This window comes from Mytilus edulis, chromosome 1 (assembly GCF_963676685.1).
Source record: "Mytilus edulis chromosome 1, xbMytEdul2.2, whole genome shotgun sequence".
NCBI classification, from domain to species: Eukaryota; Metazoa; Mollusca; class Bivalvia; order Mytilida; family Mytilidae; genus Mytilus; species Mytilus edulis.
The window spans coordinates 82,818,340-82,836,895 of NC_092344.1; the positions used below are offsets into that span (position 1 = coordinate 82,818,340).

An 18,556-nucleotide genomic window follows, 5' to 3' on the forward strand; every position below is an offset into this window, starting at 1 on the left:
TAACCTTTATGTCTGTTTGTTTTGATCACGCATCGTTGTCGAAATAATGGAATTTGATGCGACTGTCATACAAGTGAGAGGTTTAGCCAGCTATAAATCCAGGTTCAATCCACCATTTTATTCATAAGAAAATGCATGTACTAAGTCAGGAATATAACAGTTGTTATCCATTTGTTTGATGTGTCTGAGCTTTTGATTTTGTTATTTTTGAAGGGACATTATGAATGAGTTTAGTATTTTTGTGATCTTACCAATTTTATAATTACATTTATTTGTTTCAGCAGTCATCTTTTTATTTCAAGTATATTTAAATCAAACCGTGTGTTGGGATGTTATCATGTATTTTTACTTACTACTGTTCGGTCCCATATCCTTTGAACTGGGTTGCTGCCATCGAGATCGCGACAATGACAAGTGGAAACACTAAAAGAAAAAGAAAATACTGTAAGGTGTGTTTAGATCTAAAGATTGTATTGCTATAAAACACAACACAAATTACTGCCAATTCAAAAAAATGTTGTTTATAATAATTCCGCATGTTGCCAAGTAGTTTATAAAGTTTAAAAGAAAAAGACAATATGAAGTAAAAGAGGGACAAAAGATACCAAAGGGACAGTCAAACTCATAAATCTAAAACAAACTGACAACGCCATGGTTAAAAATGAAAAAGAAAATGAAAAAGTAACTTGTGTAGGCAAATTACGTGTAAAACCAATCACCAGATATCTTGTGATTAAATATACACAAAAAAAAAGTCATCAAATACCATGAGTTTTTAAATTCAAGGTTGTGATAAGCCCAAATCACCCACGATAAAAAAAACTAGTCCATTATAGCTGAAGAGAGTATTGAAATAAAACCACAGCAACAGCTCTGGTCATATTATTTTACACTTTGGAGACAAATTGTGAACGAAAGAAGTGTTAAACCTTGGTAGTACCTTCTTAAACATTTAAAAGGATCTTAAACTTATATAGATATATATGTCACGTTTCCTTTCATTTGGTTCACTATTCCTTCTGAAATTTATAATGAGACCAATCTGAACCCTTGTGTTCAAATTGTCGTTGTCTAGGGACTGTAACAACATTATAGTATGTATCTTCTTAAGAGCACTAACTGATGCTATAATTTACTCTTTTTTCTTAACAAGAGTGCACACGCTGAAATGTCTCGCCTTCTTTACTAAGCATTGATATTATGTTGATAGTCCTAAGTATAAAGCTTTATTACAACTGTCACACACACTTAAAATTAACCAAGATAACTAAATAAAGACCAATGAACCATAAAATTAAGACCAAGGTCAGGTGAACCATACCAGGCAGACATATACAGCTAACAATGCTTCCATACAACAATTATAGTTGACCTATTACTTATAGTTTAAGAAAAATAGGCCAAAAAACTAAAACTTAACACTGATCAATGAACCGTGAAAATGAGGTCAAGGTCAAATAAAACCTGCGCCACTGACATATAGATCATAAAATATTTCTATACACCAAATATAGTTGATCAATGGCTTATAGTATTAGATAAAGAGACCAAAACTCAAAAACTTAACTTTGACCATTGAACCATGAAAATGAGGTCAAGGTCAGATGACATCTGCCCGCTAGACATGTACACCTTACAAGCATTCCATACAACAAATATAGTAGACCTATTGCATAAAGTATGAAAAAAAACAGACCAAAACACAAAAACTTAACTATAACCACTGAACCATGAAAATAAGGTGAAGGTCAGATGACACCTGTCAGTTGGACATGTACACCTTACAGTCATTCCATACACCGAATATACTAGCCCTATTGCTTATAGTATCTGAGACATGGACTTGACCACCAAAACTTAATCTTGTTCACTGATCCATGAAATGAGGTCGAGGTCAAGTAAAAACTGTCTGACGGGCATGAGGACCTTGCAAGGTATGCACATACCAAATATAATTATCCTATTACTTAAAATAAGAGAATATTCAACTTTACAAAACATCTGAACTTTTTTTCAAGTGGTCACTGAACCATGAAAATGAGGTCAAGGACATTGGACCTGTGACTGATGGAAACTTCGTAACATGAGGCATCTATATACAAAGTATGAAGCATCCAGGTCTTCCACCTTCTAAAATATAAAGCTTTTAATAAGTTTGCTAACGCCGCCGCCGCCGTAGCCGCCACCGCCGTAGCCACCACCGCCGAATCACTATCCCTATGTCGAGCTTTCTGCAACTAAAGTTGCAGGCTCGACAAAAATACTACCTATGAGATAAACCAAGCAGAAACTAAAATAGGTGGCCTTTTTTGAAGAAAGAAAAAATGTTACAAAGATGAAGTTTGAAATCATATGCAAGACATATATTATCCAATTCTTTTTTCTTCTTCTATACAATGGTTTAAACGAAGTTAAATATACACAGACGAGACGTGTCACGACCTAAGAATAAAAACTAAGTTAAACATAATATCTTTCATGGCTAAATTTGACTTAAAATAGATATTGTTACAACTTTTTTTGAAAGTTGTTTATTGTCAATGCTTTTCTCGAGTAATAAATTGATACCTAGTCCAAATGATAACAACAGTCCTGCGTTCGATCTTCCTTGTGAAAATACAATTAAGATTGACATAGCTATGTCTATTCCTTCAGCGACCATCAGACACAATGCACACAAAAATAAGTAATGCAGGACTATAGCTATCGCTGAACACATAGACTAAAATAAAATAAAATAAAATGTTAATAACTAATAATATAAAAGTGACTTGCATTTATTTTGAAATATAAGCAAATGTGAATAATTGGATAGAAAAAGGACCATAATCAAATTCATTGTTTTGGCCATTTTTCGAAAACAAAGTGTCATTACAAAAATTGTCTTTTGAAACATAATGTCAAAACTATCGCCAGTTATTTAATTTCATAATGTACATGTACAGCTAATTATATCTTCAACCCAATGACATAAAAAGTAAAAACACAAAAATACTGAACTCCGAGGAAAATTCAAAAAGGAAAATCAAAAATCAAAAGGCAAAATCAAAAGTCCAAACACATCAAACGAATGGATAACAACTGTCATATTCCTGACTTGGTACAGGCATTTTCTAATGTAGAAAATGGTGGATTGAACCTGGTTTTATAGCTAGCTAAACCTCTCGCTTGTATGACAGTCGCATCAAATTCCATTACATTGTCAACGATGTATGAACATAACAAACATACTCAAAGAGTAAAAATGTCAAAAATAGGGGTACAGCAGTCAATATTGTGTTATCATCTTAATATCACTATAAAAACAACAAATGTAACGAAGAATCACAAAAAGGCATACATCAAATATAACATACTCATTTTGCTTTTCTTGTATCACTTAATTTATGTATATAAAGTCTACCCATAAAGGAAAGAAGGTTTTCATTGCTGGTGTAAAATGCGCGTTTGAAATTCGTACAGGTAGACATAAAAATAATTTTGTCGTTAAAAGTATGAACAAAACAAACATACTTGCATCACTATAAAAACAACAAATGTAACGAAGAAGCACAAAAAGGCATACATCAAATTTATTATACTCATTATGCTTTTCTTATACCACTTAATTTATCTATATAAAGGTCTACCCGTAAAGAATAGAAGGTTTTCATTGCTGGTGTAAAATTGCGCGTTTGAAATTCGCACAGGTAGACATAAAAATAATTTTGTCGTTCAAAGTATGAAGGTATACATACATGCAAAGTCACGTAAAGTTGATATAACAAACAACAGACTCAACAGTAAATGTAATAATAATAAATAATTAAGGTGTGGTTCAAAGTATGACGGGATACATACGTATAGTATCACGTCAAATGTATAAAATAAAAAACAGACTTAACAGAAATTTAAAGTATTTTATTGAATGAAATAATTTTGTCATTCATAGTATGTCAAAATCCATAAATAAGAGTAATTTTAGTAAATGAAATAATTTTGTCGTTCAAAGCATGATGTTTTTATATAACCACAGAGTCAATTCAAAAGAATATCTCAAAAATTTACAAGTAATATTAATAAAGACTAATAAAATGATACTATAACGCGTTATTAAGATGATAACCAACGTCAGTACGCAAAATCTATACTTCAAGACCATCTTGTATTATTTGTGAAGTTGATACGGAATATTTATCAACAAGTTCTGGGTATCTTCCGATGAACTTTTTTAGAAAAAGGACGAGACGTTCTTTGACATACCCCTGGTTCATCAACTTTCTGCTCAGACACTGGTGACGTTTTACAAAGTCTGAATATGAGCTGCAAGCTCTTGAATATCGAATAAGTTGGGAAATGTATATCCCATATGCAGGTGAATTTGGTATATTGCTACTGAGGTAGGGGAAATTGATAATTTCAAAATTAAAATCGTCTCGTTTGTCGTAGATTCTGGTACTGAGATGACTGTGTGAGTCAAATTCGAGGTATAAGTCTAAAAATGAGGCGGAGGAAGCCGTGTCTGTGGTCTCTTTAATATCTAGTTCTGGTGGGTATATTAATGGAACCCAATCAGAAAAGTTCGGATTGTTAATGGAAAGAACATCATCAATATATCTGAAAGTGAAATTAAATAACCTGGCTTCTATAAATAAATAAACGCAAAGGTGTGTTCTCCGGTGCCATCTTTAGACTGTATACTTTAAGGCCATCGTGCATTATTTGCAAAATTGATATAAGATATTTATCAACAAGATCTTTTTATTTTCAATATTTTCAAAGAAGACCCACAAAAAAACTTGAACATCTCAGGTGCTCCCCGACTTTCATTTCCTGATACTTATGAGTCATATTCAGTGCATAACGGTTCTAATATTTTTCAGTGACCAAGCAGAAAGTTGAGCAATCAGTCTACTTTTCTTTCTAAAAACAAAATTAGAAGAAACCAAGACCTTTTTGATTAAGATTGCGTTGTCAGCTTATATTCGATCTATGAGTTTGACTATCCCTCTGGTACACACATGTATCTTTCGCCCCTCTTTTATACATCCCGTCATTGTGTTTTTGTGCTATGGTAAATTTTTGCATTCTTTTATACGATATTAGGTCAATGTCAGGTTGTAACAAGCCCTTCTCCAATTTTGTGCCGAAACAAAGCAGTTTATATTTTTATGACATTGACCTTATATTGTTTCTATACAGCGACTTCAATTAATGCATTGATAGCTTTTTTAATCGTATCATAAATGTCAAACTTATTTTCATCCCTTACATAATACACCTTATCGCTATCTCTCCGCCATTACTGGCCATCACACAAATTACCGTAAAATTTTGACGTCATAAACCAAAATATCTGACGCCACAATGGAAAAGTGATTGTTGTATGCGTCAAAAGGTCAAGCGGCCGGGTCGGCCGGCCGAGTAGGCTAATAGCGATAAGGTGTATCCTTGATTGTGGAAAAAGTGTTCCATGACGAAATCGACATTGCACAACACTAGCTGTGTTACTATATTAAGGAAATAAACACCACTAGTTGCACAATATTTTTGTTTGTATTTATAGTTATTATGGTTATAACACAATATTCACTGCTGTACCCCTATTTATGACAGTTTTACCAGTAATGTACACATCCTTGTCAATATAACGGAATTTATGTAACTATAACCCACCATTTTCTACATACAAAAAATGCATGTACCAAGTCAGAAATTATCAGTGGACAGTTGTTATCCATTCGTTTAATGTGTTTGAGATTTTGATTTTGCAATTTGATAAGGGACTATGTAAAACTATTTAATTAAAATAAAAATGTACAATTTGATGATTCCAGCTACTCACTGAATCCTCTGTTAGATCTAAGCCAGCTAACAAGATGATATATGCAAGCACTAACACTGAACACAGGCAGATTAGAATCTTGGATTTATCTGATTTCACATTCCTATTTTAAGTATAAATGAAAGAAATATAAATGACAACCATATAGTTACTACAAGATTTCAAATAATTACTTTCATCATCTTCTATTTGTTGTTATTTTAGTCCTTTTATTTAATACGTATCACACTTTTACATCTATAACAATACTATGAAAGGTAATGTTTTAATTAGGAAAAACTGAAATGATAAATGATTAATTATTTAAGAAATTACCTCCAAAAATAAAGGTGCAGAAAAATGGTGATTAGTAAACATAAAATTGACGCCACTAATCCAGGCCATGTTATGATCGTGAATGCAGTAGTGTCTTCTTTGGACTGAAATGTCAAAATATATTTTTATCGAACCATACACTTATCATGCCATATCAAGAAATTTAAACAAAGACAAACAAGCTAACACAAAAAAAAACAATTTTCAAGGATATCATGTTGCAATTTAAAAAGCAAAATTCAACTTACAACGGGAATACATAGTCTGTAAAAAGTAATTTACTCCTTTAATCAGGACAAAAGAATGAATTACAATTAGTTCACAAAAATATGTCTCTGTCTTTGTTTTAGTAGTGCCTCCTTGTCAGACTTAATCATTTCTTATACTGAATTAAAAAAAAAACCATCATTTTTCTTCTGTACATATTATATGATCTACGAAAAACTTACAAATGCATGAACACTCATTAGCACAGCAAAATTGGTGAAATGGTCACACCGACAAGAGGTGTAACTTGTATTTCTGTATTCTGCATAACACCCGTCTGTTGACCAAGTCCCATCAATGCTTAAAAAAATCCAGATTTAAAACAACTATTCTCATTTTATTCTAAAATAAGAAACTACAGATCAAAAATTGAAACTAGGTATCATATTCAACGTCACATTAAACGAGCGACTAATAATTATAATCTTAAAGAAATTATTTAACCAATGTATACATATCTAATATAAAACGTCCGTCCTCTGTTCACGTTTTTTGTTTACATTCATAACGAATTGAGAAAGAGTGTCGTCCTGAACAGGTATAACGTATTTGCCACTAGACGTAAATTGAGTAAGCAGCAATCAATCAATCATCACGCACAATTGACAAGAAGAAATAAAATATCATTCGATGATTGTTGATTGAAAACTTTGGCAGCTAGTTAACTTCCGAATTTCAGGGCATAGGTTTACCAATTATGACCTGGTTAAACAATCTAATCATGATCACGGTAAAAAAAAATAAGTGATGAAACGATCTTAATTTTGTTCAGTATATTTTCCAAATGTTCAAATTTATTAATTAAAAAAAAACCAATTTATCACACTTCTTCAATGATTTGGTGCATGATTTTTTTTCTCCAGAATCAATCTAAACGTTCTACGTTTGTTAACCTTTTCTTTTATCGCGGTTGTTTGCATCGCAGTTTTGTCAAAGTTAAGGCCATTGCATATAGAACAGTTATCGGTGATTTAGAGTTCGAGAGTACATTTCTGAAAGTTTGGATACAATTTGGTTTATGTACACGTGATTTATAGTCTTAGTAAAGCTATGCTGTTTTAGTGCACACAAAATAATTGACTATTTTTGTTGGAAAACTGACTTCAATGAAATTATGAATGTTTTTTTTCTTTTTAATATTGAGAAAACTGAAAATTTAACAAGAACTATACGAGAGGAAGATTTTTTTTCCTAATTTGAACACATCTGATGTTCTGTTTTGCATCTTGTATTTTAAAATGGATCAGTAGAAATAATCATCAATAAAGCTTTACTCATTTATTTTTTAATCAAAAATACGAAGAACTTCGCATATATCAACATTGCAAATGTGTCTTTATATTTCATCGCCTTTTGTTGGACATGGATCTTTTATCTGTTACAAATTCGCGAAATTTCAATGTAACCAATTGTCATTTATAAGATATGTTACAAAAGAGATGCTTTTATTGTCCCTCTCTAAAAAATTCTACATACCCTTTATCAAAATCCCAGAACACACAAGTAGAATTCGTTTTGTTACTCTAAAAAACGCAAATGCTGTCATGTTAATAGTTATCAAAGGTACCAGGATTATAATACTTATCATTTTATTTTGTAACATTTGTAAAAACATATGAACCTAAATTTAATGTGCATTCTAAATGAAATCGTCTGTAGAATCATTCTGTAAGTTTGTGAAAATAAATTAAACGACACGCCATGCCAAGTTGGTCTGTAACTAGCTATCATACAAAAATCAGCTAAAAAATTCATTCCGATAAAATGGTCTGAATATTTGGCTTGCATCCATATAATAGACGAACGGAAATATTCTAAAAAATTAGAGAAAATTAATACACTTTATTCACCGACCAATTTACCGATAAAAACCTTCTAGTTATTAAAAAAAAAAACTCTTCAACTGAAAACAGTTATAGATTGTTGTCACAGCTCTGTCATTGTGGGTTTACATTGTAGAATATCCATTTTTTAACACAATTGTCTATAACCAAAGTTAAGTCAAAGTCAAGGTACATATCGTATTGTATCGTTTAATTCTTAAATGGGCGTTACTATTTTTTCGTACAACCAACGACGACAGGAATATGACAGTTTTTATCCATTCGTATGATGTGTTTGGTCTTTTGATTTTGTAATTTGGTTAGGGACTTTTCGTTTTGAATTTTCCTCATAGTGCAGTATTTTTGTGATTTTACTATTTTTTTTACATCCCCACACTGAAGTCATGTTTGAGATTTGTTTTATCTATATTTGATAACTTTACCTTTTAAAGATGGTCGAAATCATGTGCCATACAAGTAGGTTTGGTCAACCGTCAGTGCTTTACAACATTGCTTTTGTTTCCAAAGAACATGTTCGAATAACGCGATAGTCGTTTAACGATATCGTGTTGTTTATTCTTTAGTTTTCTATGTTGTGTCATGTGAACTATTGTTTTTCTGATTGTCTTTTTCATTTTTAGCCATGGCGTTGTCAGTTTGTTTTAGATTTATGAGTTTGACTGTCCCTTTAGTATCTTTCGTCCCTCTTTTATCGACTATTAAGATAATTAAAAGACAAACTCCAACTGAAGGAATTGCACAAACTTTGAAAAAAGAACACAATAGGGTGCGTCGGCAAAATGAGTGTCTTGTAAGTCAACTCAAAGCTCAATGTCGCAAAAAAAAAATCGCATCTTAGTCTTGAATGACAAAATCGCAATAATAAACGCACACAATAATATCTGAGTATCTTAGTAGGTGTAATTCAACAATATTCTGCAGGTTCCTGTGCTAAACTAAAATCTCAAGATCGAGAAGCCTTGAAGACAATTTGCACATGTTTTGTATCATGGTTCTGAAGTCCAAAGCTATGCATTGGTATATACCAGATAGTGCAATTTAGAAGTTTGTGTATTTGTTTTACCAATAACGTGAAGTCCAGACATTTGTGCATATGTTATCTCTAATTTCGAAGTTCAGTTTTGCTTGTCTTCCTATTTTTTTAAAATAAATTCATTATAAATACCAGGATTGAAATTTAGAACTTGCACCAGACGCGCGTTTTAAGCTTATGTTGAAAAACATTGTTGTCAAACAGTTTATTTGAGTGTTGCAGATATGTTCAGTTAGTCTTTATTGCTTATCATAATCTTCAAAACTTTTCTGGTGTACCCCTTTTTTTTAAAAACATTTTTACCTTTTATGTATATTTGTTATGTTCACAAGTTGTCATTTATCTTGCCACAGAAACAGGTTTAATCGACCATTTTCTACATAGGAAAATGCATGTACTCAGTCAGGAGGAATATTACAGTTCTTATCTATCCGTTTGGTGTGTTTGAGATTCTGATTTTGCCATTTGATTACAAACTTTCTGTTTTGATTTTTTCTCGATTTTTTTTAATTTTACTTTCTATTGTAAGGTGCTTTCATATATTCGTAGAGGGTTCCTGTCGTTTTTAAATAATATTTCCATACTGAATATTATATTTGCCAGGTCGCGACCGAATGTAAATATTCGTTATAGGTCAACTGTGTCAATACAAAATTGTTAAGTATGCAGTTTATTGCTGTACAACTTAGTTTATATATTAAATATAAAAAAATCACTCACGTATACATGTTCATAACCAATTTGAACAGGAGGAAATAAATTATTTGCTGCTGTAAACGCTGGTAAGGAAAATGAAACAACGTCAGATCCTATATTCAAGCCAAAAGTGGACCTACAAAAATATGAATAATTGGACAGATGTATAGAGTTAATCTCTAATATATATTATGAGAATTTATCATATAGAAAACAAAATTTTAGTAATTTCATATCTCCTTGTATGTAAAGAGTCGATATTTGATTTTTTCTCATTGGACACAATGTAAAATTGTCATGAATATATTGTAATTGCATTTTCGTTTAGCCATCTACTCATTGGAAAATGATACACTTTTGACTTAAAAAGGAATTTTATATTTCATTGTCCAAAATGACCGAGATATAAACGATTAAATTTCAAATCTATGTTGAATGTTTCATACAATCTCATGTAAGGATAAGTATGTTTTTAATGTATGTGTCTTAAATATTTAATACAGAAATGGTAAAAAGTTCAATAAAACTATAAAGTCAGCTTAGAATCATTGAATCTGGATAAGTGATTCTTAGTTTCACTGTCCCTACGTTATCGTTTGGCCCTTTTTGATTATGATTGTATTCAATATTTTTTGTTCAATGTTTTTTTCAAATTAGGATATTTTGGTGAGTTTTATTTTGCAAAAAGAAGTCCTACTCCAATGTCAGAAAAGGTAAAAATAGAAACTAAGCAACAAAACCAATCACGATACACAGATTATGAAGAGTCTCCTAATAGTTACTGACATTCAAAATCCAGACTCCATTTAACTCTGCAACATAGGAATACCAAGCCCAAATTCTCCTGTTAGCAGTATAGTATCATACCATTATCAAATATATAAGAAGAACATATCACATATCATGCCAACAATTTGTTTTAGAAAAAAATGTTTATTTTGGACCGAAATAGGGTAAAAGTGCCCCTCCCATAATTTAAAAAATATATTACGGTAGAAGTTTCGTCAATGTTCTGTAATAAACAGCTGTGTAATCAATACTTCCTGAAATAAACAAAGTAAAATAAAGTAAACTACATATACACCACTGTGAACTTTCAATTTTGCAGTAGCTATAATTTTGATCATGTTTATCTAATTTGCAGAGCTTACTTTGCTGATTATTTTTGCCGTTTACAGTTTATCTCTATATATTATAATACTTAAGACAATGCCACAAACTGTTAAAAAAATTAAAAATACGTGTCTTTGGTGACGTCGACATCCAGGAAAAACCTTTTTATACTTAGTAACGTTCAACCGCTCATTCTTTCAGAACTGTTTTTCATTTCAAGCAAAAGAACTACTAGTGGATGCATGATGTTGACGGAATAAAAAATTCCAGATCGAAAAGAAAAATGCCTAATGGCCATTCGAAAATCCAATGAAAACAGACAACAATAAGGCATTTTTACAACACGAACTCCAACAGCCGTGGTAATCGTATGATCCCCGAACGGATAAGCAGTGCCTATTGCATATGTTGCATATTTTGCGTTGCTCTTGTAAGTCCAAAGATTAGCATATATTATATTTCAAAGAGAATACAATTTTGAAAGAGATATCTGTTCCGCAGAGAAAGGAAGGCAATCAGACTCAGGCAGTTACTAATTGTCTTTGTCTCCTTTTCCCTACAAAATGATATCTGCATTCGAATATTTTCTTACATTTTTAGTGTGAAACCTAATCTTGTTTCTTTGTTCAATAAAGGTTAGGTTATGTTTTCTCACCATTTAGGTTATTCTTGATAGTATCCTTACTAAGAAATAACCAAGCGTTCGTCATCTGTTGGTAATTCCTTGACAGAACGGTGACATTTGGGAAAATCATGTCATCAATAAATGCTTTTTTAGCTTCTAAAACTAATAAAAAAAATTGCAATTGATTAGTCATAAGAGTCTATTCATTATTTATTGCACTTTATTAAAAAAAAAGATAAAAAAATAAATAAATCTGCAATTGTAATATAAAAATAAATACATAAAAATATATCGTACGACTTAAATTTTTCATGGTACAAGACCAGTCTTAGAAACACCATATTTAATATTATTTATATTTCATGTATAGATATTATCGTCTTTCATTGTTTTTTTAATTTTGTGCTTTATTTGGTTTTTAAGCCTTTTTTTATTCGAGCATCCCTGATGAGTCTGTTGTAAACGAGACGCGCGACTGGTGTACACAATTAAAAGCATGGTATATTTGTTTTCAAATTGTTCTCCGATATAGATCTTGATTATTCTAGCAGTACATATATAACTTGCCTATGTTTTCTCGAAACAGTGTTACATCTTCCGATTGATTAACGTTCACTTGGAATCCGAATCTGGTAACAACCTTCATTATGGTCGAAACATAATTAGTTGTTTTTATCTGGAAAAAAAGGTGGGAAAGAATTCTTGATGGAAATGTAAAACAAGACAAAATGTAGGTAAACAGTGACTAGATAAAATATGGTTATCTATTACATTACAAATTGAATAATAGTTTTGACATGTGCTATAACGTAGTTCGAATTAACATAGCTGTAGATACCGAATCGTCCTACAATCTATCATGCCATAGTGGGGATTACTAATTTAGAGTGACCATAGTCAATGAAAGCAAGGAAAGAAAAGAACACTTTTAGTTTTAAAAAAATCTGTAAAAATTTAACAAAACACTTGAAAAACAGAAATGCCACTGATATAAAACCACGAACACATTCTTTATATGTGAGAAACACAAATATTAATATCAACAAAAGATCAAATTATACTATTGTTTCTAAACATAATCATGCTACATCTTATCAAGGTTGGATTACTAAATTTTCCCCCCAATTTTATCAAATTCTATTATGATTTAAAAATGGTATTTTGTTTTAACTTAGTTCATTCTTTTCTTTTCTTTTCTTCTATTCATTCATTTACGATACCATACAACTGTTTTAGCAGACCAGGGATGGGGTAATCGTAATCTGTAATCGTAATCGATTGTAATTGATTACATTTTTTCAAGTAATCGACAGTAATCTGTAATCAAAGACATTTTCGATTACATGTAATCGTAATTTAATCGATTACAGCAAAAATTTGGATGTAATCATCGATTACTTTTCGATTACATTTCGATTACTTTAGTAAAATAGTTTGATGAAAAATAATCTTTCAGAGGAAAATATGTATGTTATCACTTTGTGGTACAGATAAAATATTATGCATCAACAATACTTGAGAGTTTAGCAACTGCCTTATTTCTATCTATTGTCTCAAACTGCATTATGAGCAACCAGATCCCCTACCTAAATTTACTTTATATCTAGCTTTTGAAACAAATGGATGTATGTGCTTGTCAATAATTCAAGAGTGTTAATATTAAAACAAGAAAATAGATTTAAAATAATAAAATAAGATCTTAAATAAAAAATGTGTCTGTCTTTCGTTAAGTTCTGTACTAAATTTTTTAAAAGTAGTAAGCTTATTTGTATTAAATTTCCTGAAAACATCATTTTCAATCAGAGTTGAAATTAAAGCTTAGAATAGATAAACAGTTGATTTCTTAAATGTTATGATATACATGTATATAAATTAAATTTAAAAAAAAACACAAAATCCTTTTAACAATGAACCAATGGCAATGCATAGCAATTCTTTTTAGAAATAGATACATGTATCCCTTTGACACTATAAATATATTTTGTATATAATTTGATTGAAGAAGTTAACAAATCTTACAGTAACAACATTCTTGCCCTTACTAATGAGATGATCAAAGTCTTCTAATCAATAACAAACATACTTTGTTTTTATTTCAATTATCTTATGTCTAGTTAAGAAGGAAATTTACAATATTTAGCCCCAGGTTATAAATTGTACTCCAGTGGCAGTTAAATAATCTGTAATTAGGGTGGTTATTCAAACAAAAGGTTTAAATAATGCATGTCATTATAAAAATAAATTTGGATCTTAAAAATTACCTGAACTAATTATCTGTTCCACTTTTTTTATATTTCCTTAAACATTATAATTAACTATGCTTAAATAAAAAAAATTTGAAGAGTAAAAACAAAAAAGCTAACCTAAGTCAGTAAGAAAGCTAATTTTTTGAAAAACAATTAGTTATGAATAATTGATTATTGCAATGCGATGACATCTTTCATTTATGTTGAAAGTCAAAATTTCAAGATTTTTTAAATATTTCTATAAATCTTCATCAAGAGATTTGATCTAAAAAACAGCTAGTAACTTATAATTTAGAAACAACGCTTTGAATGATGAATTTGGTAAAGATCTTAATTTCCACTATACAAATGTTGAGCAATATAATTGTGTTTTACTCATTTTATTTTTTGTTGAGATGTTGAAGTATGTAATTGACAGTAATCGAAAAGTAATGTAATTACCTTTGATGAAGTAATCGATTGTAATCGATTACATACTAAAATTTGAGTAATCGATTATTAATCGATTGCACAAAAATCCTTCATGTAATCGATTATTAATCGATTACATTTGTCAGTAATCGTGCCCATCCCTGTAGCAGACACGTTGAGTTATAAATACTCACTTTACTTTTTAACGTTCTCCAGCTTTTCTCGTTGACAACTGATAGTAATTTATCCAAAACTGATACGAAGTTCTAAAATAATGATTATTTAGTTATAATAAGATTTTATGCATTCTGATTAAATATACTGAATCTTTGGGGAATGATTAAATGCTATGAGTAATATATATTTTTTTTTAAAATTTATTTTCTTGGTATTCTTGTGAGCTGAATCATAAGCTTACAAAAAAAGAAGGGGTGTATGAATTCCATTGAGACAGCTATCCACTATCAAGTCCCATTTTGAAATGCACAATAAAAAAGCACTGCTACCTTGTCTATGTGATTAAATTTCGAGAATATCTTTAATACGGAACATTACTGACAAAAGCACTGATATCCAGGGAGAGGTCGATTATAAATAACCCTAATCAGGAAGCTACATAATGTGTTATAATATGACTTATATTTCTAGAGCACAGTGATATTGAAGAGATATTAAAGAGCCTAACCCTAATTATCTAAGGGGATTAAGCGGTGCCAATGTGATATCCAGTGTTTTGAATGAAAACAATCTTCACCAGATAGTGATAAAACTGGACGAACAATCATGAAAAAGGAATGACATCCAATGGATGGAACGGAACAAACTTTAATAAGAAGCATGCAAATCCCAGACCTTGCTAAGACGACTGAAAGCATCAGGTGCAGAAAATTTAAATAATTCAAGACAACAAAAATCAAAAAGTAAGTGGACTCAAATTTGTTCATGTTGATTTTGAAATGAACTTTTATATGCAGTCAGAATTGAAACAAATTCAGCGATACCATTTGTATAAAAAAAATATATTCATCTGAAGAATTACAAAATCATTTGGAAGAGAGAAATAATTCTAAAAGAATGAAATTAAAACTAGATTTTTTTGTATACACTTTGTTTTCATTGACTCAAGGGGTAACTCAAGGCATTTTAATATTTTGTTGACATCATAATCTCTTAATTGACAATAAGACTTTGTGTATATACAGAGGTAACCAAGAAGCCGCGCAAATTTGTTCTAGCCGAAAATTACGAAATTAATATCAAAACTGCCAAACGAAGAGGCAGAAAAGAGGCTGAAAGAATTAAAGTAGGCATTTATCAATGGATTAATTTTTGTGACATTTAAACATATTTCTATCGAGTTATTAATTTACAAGTATTTTTTAAAGGCCGACAACGTCGCCATCGAATGTCGCCATTTTCTTATTATTCTATAAAGTGTTCTTTGAAACGTAAGACATTTTACCACAGGCACTTGTTTCTATCCATTGGAAGACCCACTATCAACGTATATTTACGAGAAGGTACCCAACTACTTTTTTCACCTCTCCGCTTAAAACCCTTATTTCTCTGTCAATTCAGTCTCAAATTTCTTGTCCCATACACCATTCGATTCATAAAAAGTTTTTCTTTCAGATGATATGCATTGTATTTACCCTTAGAGTACCCCTTTACCCCTAATACACAAGATTTGTCAATAAATTTTCATGTGATCGTTTTTAGTCCTCCTACAAAATACAACAACTTCCGTTTTAGATAATTTGCATAAAACAGTGAAGGATAAGTCTAAAGAGTCACAAATGATTAAAGTAAAATTTAGAGAGTGAATGACCTATGAACTATGAACCGACCAATCACAAGCGGTATTGACTTTACTGCTTCAAACCGGTTGTTGTTGTATTTTGTAGGAGAACTAAAACGAAAACATGAAAATTTATTGTCAAATCGTGTGTATTAGGGGTAAAGGGGTACTGTAAGGGTAAATACATTGCATACCATCGGAAAGAAAAACTTTTCACGAATAGAGTGATGTATGGAACAAGAAATTTGAGACTGAATTGACAGAGAAATAAGGGTTTTAAGCGGAGAGGCGAAAAAAGTAATTGGGTACCTTCTCGTAAATATACGTTGATAGTGGGTCTTCCAGTGGATAGAAACAAGTGCCTGTGCATTTTACTCTTATTTTGCAGCATTCCCGCAGTATTGCTATAACGTTAGAATAACACGAATAATGTATAAAATAGAGTCCAATGCTGACAATCAAAATATGGAATAAGATATCGTTAAACTACTTACTAAAATTGATCATCGATTAAGTGTTATTGAAGAAAGCACGGATAAAATAGAAGGCATTGATATAAAACCTTATTTGATATAGCAAAATTAGTATATGCTTCTGACCTAGAAGCAGAGCCCAAGTTAAAAAAAACCTCAGTTGGGATGAAATTGCAATTCCGCCTTGACATTGTAGAACGGAGAAGAAAATTATATTCTGTCATGAAAGACGCTTAAAGAAATGGGAACAGATTCAGTCTGATACGGGACAAATTAATTATCGAAGGTAAACTTTAATATATTATAACAAATATTACAAAGGAAAGCCATGCACCTCAAACGAAAATAAAGGAAATTTCGGTAGGCCAAACAAGAGATCTAGAACTGGCTCATCGTCATAGCAAATCACAGAAGATTCAAACGTAAATACGAAAACTTTGAATCATAAACAGTGTAGGCTAATTTGCCGTGCATATGAAATTAGAAAATTAAAAATATTAAGCTTAAATGTATGTGGAATTAAGACAAGAATGCAAATCCTGAATTTATTGACCTTATAACCTAATACGATATAAGATGTTTCCAAGAGACTAAAACCGACAACTGCGACAATTTATCCCTGCCTAGCTATACTATCAAAATCAAAAACAGATTCAGCTTATGAAATAGACAATCGGGCGGCATAATATTTTTTTTTATAAAATGAGATATCAAAGTATGTTCAAAAATGAAAGAAATTTTGTCATGTTTATTAGTATTTCATCCCAATACACTAAATAATAAGACGATGTCATTCTTGGTTCGGTTTACATTTCAGCCAAAAATACACGATACAGTTCCTCCGATTCTTTTCGAGAAATTGAAATGATATTATTAGTTACATAGTGTGCTAGTGACCTAATACGGTATATATAGGGTCAGTACATTTCTTTATGAGGTGCGAGCGAAGCTCAAATCCCCTTATGGAATTTACTGAACCCATATATATCGTATAACGTCACTAGCATACTATGTTACGAATTTATCCTACCGACTATATAAACATGTGAAATTTAGACTACTACCTATCAAAATGAGCAAGTCATCGATACTGTTAGCATTAAGAAACTAGCTACTTCCATTGATCCTACAAAAACAGGAGCCACCAATAACAACTTTAAATGCGTTTTATTTTTATCTTAATCATCAATTTCTTCGTCTGATGAAACCTTTAAGATTTTTTTTCTCAGTACCATTTTGTTTTTATAAAATGAGGTAATACCACTGCTAACCGTGTTTGAAATAAACCCCGGTTCCCTTTTACTTAATATGGAATATAAAGGGACGCACCACCACTACTAACAGTGTATGAAATAAACCTCGCCTCCCTACTAACCTAATATCAAATAACCAATCATATTCCTAGAAATGTAGAGGAGGTAAGATAATTTAAAATATTCTTCTCGATATAAATATGTACGCTTAGTCGGTGATTTTAATAGCAGATTATCGATAGACTTGGATCATGTATAAAGTGAACACAACGATTTGATTATATTCTCACCGAATCATCCGTTTATGAAGAAAATAGTTTTCACATACCTGACAAATGTAAATGTCCTGTAACTAGGGAAGATTTGGATAAAGCAAAAAATAATTACGGTGATTTAATGCTAGATTTATGTGATACACTGGTGTATATATTTTTAACGAAAAAATATGTGATAACGTTACCAGTAAACTCACACACAAACATGCAGCGACGGTTGACTATTTGTAAGCAACCTTTGACCTCCTTAGTATTATTTCAAACTCTGATGTGCTACATTTTAGTAATTTATTTTCCGACGATTACTGCCCTTTGAACATTTCTATAAACATCAACACTAAATGTACCTGTAATGCATGTTACCCTCGAACGGATATCCAACC

General features: G+C 31.1%; 1 protein-coding gene across 1 annotated transcript in view; it reads right to left on the reverse strand.

Annotated features, from left to right (window-relative positions):
* The window catches only part of LOC139492173 (adhesion G protein-coupled receptor L1-like), a 56,340-nt gene that overhangs the window by 9,396 nt on the left and 28,388 nt on the right, over positions 1–18,556 (reverse strand). The window contains exons 11-21 of the mRNA XM_071280337.1: positions 14,569–14,640; positions 12,285–12,393; positions 11,748–11,879; positions 10,971–11,022; positions 10,004–10,115; positions 7,883–7,929; positions 6,589–6,706; positions 6,140–6,243; positions 5,825–5,927; positions 2,569–2,722; positions 354–423 (exon numbers count right to left, since the gene is read on the reverse strand). Coding sequence (XP_071136438.1) covers positions 354–423; positions 2,569–2,722; positions 5,825–5,927; positions 6,140–6,243; positions 6,589–6,706; positions 7,883–7,929; positions 10,004–10,115; positions 10,971–11,022; positions 11,748–11,879; positions 12,285–12,393; positions 14,569–14,640 — 1,073 coding nt within the window. The remainder of the gene's footprint in view (positions 1–353; positions 424–2,568; positions 2,723–5,824; positions 5,928–6,139; positions 6,244–6,588; positions 6,707–7,882; positions 7,930–10,003; positions 10,116–10,970; positions 11,023–11,747; positions 11,880–12,284; positions 12,394–14,568; positions 14,641–18,556) is intronic.